This window comes from Urocitellus parryii, chromosome 6 (assembly GCF_045843805.1).
Source record: "Urocitellus parryii isolate mUroPar1 chromosome 6, mUroPar1.hap1, whole genome shotgun sequence".
NCBI lineage: Eukaryota > Metazoa > Chordata > Mammalia > Rodentia > Sciuridae > Urocitellus > Urocitellus parryii.
Window position 1 is genome coordinate 68,363,987 of NC_135536.1, and position 9,163 is coordinate 68,373,149.

Genomic DNA, 9,163 nt, shown 5'->3' on the forward strand with positions numbered 1-9,163 from the left:
AAATGACTACACACTTACTTCATAGCTTCTTGTTCTGAAGGTCGGAAGTCCAAAGTGGATGTCACTGGACTAAAAGTAAGATGTCAGTGGACCTGCATTTCCACTTGAATCCTCTGGAGGAGAATGCTTTCTTGCCTTTTCCAGTTTCTAGAGGCTATCTACATTTCTTGACTTATGACCCCCATCTTAAAAACCAGTGATGTTGTATCTCTCTGTGCCTTTCTTTCATGTAACATCTCCCTCTGACACTTCTGTGTTTCTCTTCTACTTTTTAAAAACACTTGTGATTATATTAGGTCTACCCAGATAATCTAGGGTAATCTCCCTATTTTAAGGGCAGCTTTAAATTAGGCTAATTGGCAACCTTAATTCCATCTGCAACCTCATTTCTCCCTTTCCATGTAACCTAACTTATACTCAGGTTCCAGGGATTAAGGCATGAACATCTCTGGGGAATTTTTTCCCCCCATGGCCTACACATCCCTGCTAAATTCTAAAGTTGTATAAGGGACCTGGGGCCAGATGATGATTCACAGTGTTTGCCAATACTGAGGACTGTGAGCAGGACCAATAATTGGGTTTGAACTAAAAGGAACTACTAAGTGATATATATATCACTTATATATATATATAGTAAGAAAAGATATAAATTATATATATTATAATTTATATATATTATAATTATATATATAATTTATATCTTTTCTTACTAGCTAAGAAATACCTATGGTAAATGCAGCATTAAAGAGTAAATTAGAAGGCATCTGAGTTTTAGTTGTATTGTGATAGGGAAATGATTAAAATATTAGAACAGCTTCTATTTCTATTCTGTGCCTTTTTTTTTTTTTTTTTTTTTTTAACTAGGGATCAAACCCAAGGAACTTAACTACTGAGCTAGATCCCCGGCTCTTTTTATTTTTTATGTTGAGACTGGGCCTCACTAAGTAGCTTTAGGACTCAACCTTAAGTTGCTGAGGCTGGCTTTGAATTTTCAACCCTCCTGCCTCAGCCTCCCAAGCTGCTGGGATTAGACATGCCACTGTGCCCAGCTATGCCAATTTTTTTTATTACCTAATTGCAACTAATTGGAGAAACTAAATTTAATTTAGTTTAATTTTATTTTTTATATTTCTGTTTTACAGAGTTTTACTATCATTGGATGATACTATTGATATGGAGAAGATTGAGGAACAATTTTCTAACCTGCATATTGTTAAGCGTTCCTCGGAACCGAAGGAACCCACTTATCTGCTTGACATAGACACATCGAAAACTGTAAAAGAAGAAAAAGGAAGCTTGGTTGCTGTTTTATGTTCTAATGGATCAATAAGGATATATAATAAAGAAACATTAAACATATTACGAGAATTTAATGGATATCCTGGACTTCTTAATGGAGTCAAGTTCGCCAATTCATGTGACAGTGTGTATTCAGCAAGTACTGATGGCACTGTAAAATGTTGGGATGCTCGATTAGCCAGTGAAAAACCTGTTCAGCTGTTCAAGGGGTATACTTCCAATGTTTTCATCAGCTTTGATATCAATTGTAATGATCATGTCATTTGTGCTGGTACAGAAAAAGTGGATGATGATGCATTGTTGGTATTTTGGGATGCAAGAATTAATTCTCAGGGTTTGTCTACTAGTAGAGACCCACTCGGTACATATTCAGAGACACATAGTGATGATATCACTCAAGTACGTTTCCATCCCAGCAATCCCAACATGGTCGTCTCCGGTTCAACTGATGGCTTGGTAAATGTATTTGATATTAATGTTGATAATGAAGAAGATGCACTAGTTACAACCTGTAACTCAGTGTCATCCGTAAGCTGTATTGGTTGGTCTGGGAAGGATTATAAACAGATTTACTGCATGACACATGATGAAGGATTTTGTTGGTGGGATCTTAATCATTTGGAAACTGATGAACCAATTACACGTTTGAACATCCAGGATGTCAGAGAAATAGTTAACGTGAAAGAAGGTAATTTGGACTATTTGATTGGTGGCCTCTATCATGAAAAGATGGACAAATTGTTTGTTATTGGAGGAACAAACACAGGAAGGATTCACTTAATGAACTGCACCACGTCAGGACTGACCCATGTGACTACCCTTCAGGGAGGACATGCCGCCACCGTTCGTTCTTTCTATTGGAATACACAGGATGATTCTCTGCTGACAGGGGGAGAAGATGCACAGTTGTTACTTTGGAAACCTGGAACAGTAGAGAAGATGTTTACAAAGAAAGACAGCATGAAAATAGCATCCTCTGTGCACCAGCGAGTACGCGTTCACAGTACTGATTCTTACAGGAGAAGAAAAAAGCAGTGATGTTGCATTGGGAGTTTCCTTGATAGGTTTCAAAGTTTCAAGTAATGGTTTCTGTCTGTAACCTCTAGTAAGCATGTTTAAACCTTGTATGTAACAACAAATGAGTTCACAAACAAATCCTGGACAAATGTTGAGAATGGTTTAATTCAAGAGGTCTGTTTGTATTCTAAAATATTTTTAAGCCTCCAGTTGAGTTTTGAAAATCAATGAGTTGGAAGTAAAAATTACATGCCTCATTTTAAAGACCCATCTGTTGAGTTAGTAAATGTTGGGTATGAAGAAATAGCTCTGATAAGGACTTTTTAGAAGTAGATAGCTGATGAATCTTAAAGAAACAGGTGGTTTGAGCTGTGGATTTTGTTGTTGTTTCGTTTGTTTGTTTTTGTACCAGGGATTGTACCAAGGAGCACTTAACTACTGAGCCAAGTCTTAGCATACATGAGGCCCTGGGTTCAGTCCCTAGCACCCTAAACAAATAAATAGAAATAAAGCATAGGCATTTACCTATAATGATAAAAACATATTTAGTTAATATTTATATTGTTTTCTTTTGACTAAATAATTGCTGATGAAAAGGAAATTATCTTGTGAAATTCATTTTGATAGTCAAAATATAAAAATGTTTGTAATAGGACTATTTTTATAAGTATCCTTTCGATGATATTTGTGGTAAAATTCTTTTACAGTGTTTCATCTTTAATTTTAACCTTGAAGTTTTGCTTACTGTTAATTTTGTCATTCTTTTAAAAAATATTTCTGTAAAGAATGTTAATAAAAGAAATTGATTATTCCTAGATTTGTTATCTTTTCTTAAGGGTTAGAATATCTTTCTTTAGATACTAGTAATTATATCTCTTTAAATCTTAATTAATAATGGCATCTTTGAATCTGTGATACTAGGAGAAAATCTATTTATTTATTTATTTTTGGTACTGGGGATTGAACCCAGGGCCTTGTGCATGCAGAATAAGCGTTCTACCAACTGAGCTATATCCCCAGCCCAAGAAAATTTATTTTTATATAGAAAAATATAGTTTACAATTAGGCTGTGATCTAGAGTAGCTCACCTGAGACTACAAAATAGGTAAGTCATAGTTTAGCATATTCAAACTTTATAATTAGTTTTCTGTTGTGTGTTTTTTGTGTGGTGCTGGGATCAAATCCAGGGCCTTACAGTTGCTAAGCAAATGCTCTACCTCTGAGCTACAACCCAGCTTCCTTGCTTAGTTTTATATGACCTATGAGGTATGAATGGTTTTCATATCTTTAAATAGCAGCAAAAGCCAAACAAATATTTTTTAACATGTGAAAGCCAAAAGTTAGAGATGATTCAAGTAACCATCAGTAGATGAATGGATAGGCAAAATGCAGTACATCCATTCAGTAGGATATTTGGCCATTAAAAAGGAGGAGGCTGACGCCTGTAATCCCAGTGGCTCTGGAGGCTGAGGCAGGAGGATCATGAGTTCAAAACCAGCCTCAGCAATTTAGTGAGGTGCTAAGCAACTCAGTGAGACCCTGTCTCTAAATAAAATATAAAATAGGCTGGGGATGTTGCTCAGTGGTTAATGCCCCTGAGTTCAATCCCTGGAACCCCCCACAAAAAAAAAAAAAAAAAAAGAAGAAAAAAAATCTGTGATTTTAAAGGAAAAAAATTGTATGATACTGAAGGGGAAAAAAAGATTATCTTAATTGATACAGAAAAATACACGGGAAGGTTTTATATCTGTTTAAGAAAAAAATACTAATATACCAAGCTAGCAACAGAATGCTTTTTTGTTTTTTGTTTTTGTTTTTGTTTTTTTTTGTACTAAGGATTGAACCCAGAGGTGCTTTACCACTGAGCCACGTCCTCAGCCCTTTATATATTTTTATATTGAGATGGGGTCTCACAAAGTTCCTTAGGGCCAGTTGGGCATGGAGGCACACACCTGAAGCCCAGCTGCTTAGGAGGATCATAAGTTCAAAGCCAGCCTCAGCAACATTGAGGTGCTAAGCAACTCAGTGAGATGCTGTCTCTAAATAAAATAGGAAATAGGGCTGGGGATGTGGCTTAGTGGCCAAGTGCCCTTGAATTCAATCCCTGGTACCCCCCCCCAAAAAAAAAAACCCTATAGTAATCATTATACTTAATGTGGAAATGCTATATTAAAAGATATTACATATCCTTTAAGAAGTAATAGTTAAATTGCACTATTTTACTTTAGTCAATGTGCTTCAGATACAAGTTGTGTTTGGACTCCTATTGGATTGTTAGAAGGGAAGTGGATAACTTAGGTAATGACATACATTAATTCAACTCTGTTCCAGTGTTTACTATGGATCCTACAGAAGGGAGTGAGAAGCAGTTTGTCTTGTAAGAGGTCACAGATTATGAGATAGACACGTTTACATTAAGCATATTTAAATACAGCATCAATAAATAAATAAATAAATACAGCATCAAAAGAGCTGTAAGCATGAACAAAATGTTGTGTGAAATCCAGATGGCAAAGTGCCATAATATGTACAATTGTAGTAGCAATTCACTTTTCTCCTTTGTCGTTTACCATTGTTCACTGTTCTTGCCTTCCTCCCCATCCTTTCTTCTTAGCCTGCCAGTCAACTTGTTATAGTTGAGCTCTCCCTTTAGTGTTCAGAGTTACAGAAGTCTCTGATGATAATTGATGAAAAGATTTGCTTTGGCGCTGTGGTTGTAGCTCAGTAGAGTGCTTGCCTTACACACATGAGGCACTGTGTTTGATCTTCAGCATCACATTTTTAAAAATAAATAAAGATAATGTATCCATCTACAATTTTTAAAAATCTAATAAAAAAGAATAAAGAAATTGGTGCCCGGAGTGGGGTCATTGTTGTGACTAACCTGACCATTGGTTCACAAGTCTTTGGAACTGATTTTTCAAAGGAATTTGAAAAAGTTTGGAGATGCATGGTGGAAAAAAACTTAAAATATTGTAACCAAAGCTTAATGGGTGGTGCTGGTGATGACCAGAATGTGAAGAGCATAGCAGACAGTAAAGACTGTCCATGTAGTATCAGAACCAGGGATTCTATTGGAACTAGGACTAGAGGCCATTCATATTACATTCTGGCAAAGAACTTATCTACATTTCACCCATGTTCTGAGACTTTGCGTGAGGCTGAATATAAAAGTGATGGACTAGTTAATCTGGTGGAGAAAATTTCAAGACAGCAAAGCATTCAGATAGTAGCATGGATTCTGATGACAGCCATATTTACTGTTAGAATCAGGAGCATAAAGCAGAGCTGAAGAATTTTAAAAACTTACAATTTGCCCAGAAAAGTGCATGAAAAACTGGGGCCAAAGAAGGTGTGGTTGATAAAGAGATTTCACTCTCTCTTCTTTCTGGTCACCATGAATAGAGTAACACCCTTCTACCATGTTCTCCTGCATCAGCGTTCTGCCTTACCTTCAGCCCAGAGCTATCGAGTCACCCAAGCATAGACTGATCCTCTGAACCTATAACCCCAAAATAAACTTTTCCTCCTTGAAGTTATTCTTGTCAGGTATTTTAGTCACACGAAGAAAACCACAATTGCCCAGGCTGGTCTGAAACTCATGATCTTCCTGCTAAGCCTCTCAAGTATCTGTAATTAAAGGCATGTATCATCACATCCAGATCCTAATATTACTTGTATGAGTCAATCATATTAATTTGTTCTCTTCTTTAAAGATAGGATCATTGGAAAATCCTATCTTCCTTTAAAAAACTGAAAGTTTGGGCTGGGGTTGTGGCTTAGTCGTAGAGCGCTCACTTAGCATGTTCGAGGCCCTGGGTTCGATCCTCAGCACCATATAAAATAAATAAACAAAATTGAGCCCAACTACAAACTAAAAAAAAATTAAACAAACTGGAGGTTCAGCCATTGTTGTATGTAATAACATATCCATCCAATTCTATTAGGTGAATTTCTATGTAAGTTGTTGAAAGCAACTACGTGAGTTTTACTTTGTTCACTGTAATTTTACCATTATATTACTGACCCATTTGTTCCTATAAAAAAATAAGTGAAATTAGAAATACATATTTTATATATATATATAATGTTTGCTTTCAGCTACCTCTTACCAGCTGGATTATAGAGTATTCAACCAAGGACACAAGTGTGTGAACAGAAAGTCTCATTAGAAATAATTCATTATTGGGCTGGGGATGTGGCTTGGTAGTAAAAGCACTTGCCTAGCATGTGTGAGGCCCTGAGTCCAACACCCATCACTGCCAAAAAAAAAAAAAGAAAGAAATAATTCATTATAAACCAGGCACAGTGGCGCATGCTGTAATGCCAGTGGCTCCGGAGGCTGAGGCAGAAGTATTGCAAGTTCAAAGCCAGCCTCAGCAAATTAGGGAGGCACAAAGCAATTTAGCAAGAACCTGTGTCTAAATAAAATATTTTTTAAAAAAGGGTTGGGGTTGTGACTCAGTGGTTAAGCACCCCTGGGTTTATAATCCCTGTTACCAAAAAAAAAAAAAAAAATCCATTATACTACATTTTTGGTTTGAAACTTGGTATTCTACTTGAATTAAACTAACTGATTTTCTAATAGTCATTTTTTTATTTTTGTTTTTTTTTTTTGCGGGGGGCGGTACAGGGGATTGAACTCAGGGGCACTCGACCACTGAGCCACATCCCTAGCCCTATTAGAGACAGAGTCTCACTGAGTTGTTTAGAACCTTGCTTTTTTTTTTTTAATACTCACTAGTTAATTGACCTTTATTTTATTTATATGCAGTGCTGAGTTCCTCACACATGCTAAGCAAATGCTCTATCACTGTGCCACAAACCTAGCCCTAGAGCCTTACTTTTGCAGAGGCTGGCTTTGAACTCCTGCCTTAGCCTCCTAAACCACTGGGATTATAGGTGCATGCCACCACACCCAGCATTTTTGTGTTTTTAATGCTGAAGTTATTTGAGATACTTTCTGTAATAAAATGATGAGGAGGAAAAATTGATATCACTAAATCTGACATTGAATCAGGTGTTTCTCTTGTGATGAATTATTTGTTTTCAGCTTGGTATCACAAACACCTCCATTTTAAGAGGCTTTTTTTCTCTTTTCATTGTAGAAAAGTTAGGAACATTCCTCAGAACAGTCTTTCCCATTCATCTGGCAAATCTGCTAATAAGAGGTATTCATATTAATTTTGAAAGACAGAAAAGAATGAGACTATTATTATATAAAGATAGGTATAGACAGATGAATGGACATATGTGAACTTTAAAACACCTTCTAGTTGAGCTTCCAGTGAATCATTTTTTATGCTGCTTTATACCGATTTCAAAGAAGTTTGTGATATTTCCTACAAATTCAAGTGAAGCTCTTATGAACTTTAATATCACCAGTGCAAATGTCTGACATTTAATATCCTAGGAATTACAGTGGTTATTTTAACCTCTAACTCTCTATTAAAACGATTCATGGAGGGATGGATCCTCTCTGGTGGAAGACAATATCATCAGACTACACCCAACATCTGATATTCTGTAATAAATACATAGGCACATGAAAAGATAAAACTAACTGAAAATCTATGGGAAAAAAGACAAAAAAAAAAGCTGATCTAGATATTATCATTGGCAGACAAAGCCTTAATTACTAGATAATATGTATTAAATAGACAATAGATTAGAAGGATGATTATTTTAACATCAAACAATTAGTTTTTTGGTTGTTTCTCTTTTTTTTTTTTGTCTTTTCTTTTTTAGAACTGGGGATCAAACCCAGGGCTTCATGCATTCGAGACAAGCAGTTTGCCCCTGAGCTACATCCCAGCCCTTAGCATCAAACTATACACACACACACACACACACACACACACACACACACATCCATATGGACATTTTATCACTGAATTAAGAACTCAGTGAATGAATTTTATATCAGATGTAGCAAAAGACTGTATTAGTGAACTGGAAGACAAGTTAATAAAAAATATACAAAATGCAGTAAAGAGAAAAAAAACCTTAAAAAAGGTTAGGAGACATGTGAGACCATAAGCTCTGTCATTTGTATAATTAGAGCTGTAGAAGGAACAGGGAGAGAAAATGTGGGGCAAAACAAGTATCTACAAGGATAATAGCCACAAATTTTTCAAAAATGTCATTGATCCACAATTCATTAAATTTAGTATCTCCAAACTGGATAAATACAAAAACAAACAAACAAACAATAACAACAACAACAACAAAAAAACATGCATGGTTTCATTATCAAATTTCTGAAATCTAGAGGAAGAAAAAGGCAAGCTCCCTTCTCAGCAATAACATCAGGCTAACAACCAATTTAAGAGAAAAACTGGTATCCAGGAGGCAGAAAAGAAAATACTTAAAATGATAAAACAAGGGGCTGGGGTTATAGCTCAGAGTTAGAGAGCTTGCCTTTCACATGTGAGACATTGGGTTCGATCCTCAGCACCACATAAAAATAAGTAAATGAAATAAAGATATTGTGTCCATCTTAAGAAAAAAACTTTAAAAAAATGAAAAAAACAAAAAATAACCCAGCCAATACAGAATTTTAAGCAGAAAAAAAAATTGTTAAAAAGGAAATTAAGGCTGGGGATACAGATCAGTTGGTAGAATGCTTGACTTGCATGCACAACGCCTTGGGTTCAATGACCAGCACCACCAAAAAAAAAAAAAAAAAAAAAATTAAAGTGTTTTTTAGACAAACAAATAGAATTACTCATCAGCTGGCCTGCATTAAAAGAAATACTGAGAGCATGGCATAGTGGCCTACATCCATAATCCCAGCAATTCAGGAGGCTGAGGCAGGAGGATCTGAGTTCAAAGCCAGCCTCAGCAA

General features: G+C 35.9%; 1 protein-coding gene across 1 annotated transcript in view; it reads left to right on the top strand.

Annotated features, from left to right (window-relative positions):
* The window catches only part of Wdr89 (WD repeat domain 89), a 35,156-nt gene extending 32,155 nt beyond the window's left edge, over positions 1-3,001 (top strand). The window contains exon 2 of the mRNA XM_026385142.2: positions 1,143-3,001. Coding sequence (XP_026240927.1) covers positions 1,174-2,337 — 1,164 coding nt within the window. The 5' untranslated portion in view covers positions 1,143-1,173 and the 3' untranslated portion in view covers positions 2,338-3,001. The remainder of the gene's footprint in view (positions 1-1,142) is intronic.
* The last annotated feature ends 6,162 nt before the right edge of the window (positions 3,002-9,163 follow it).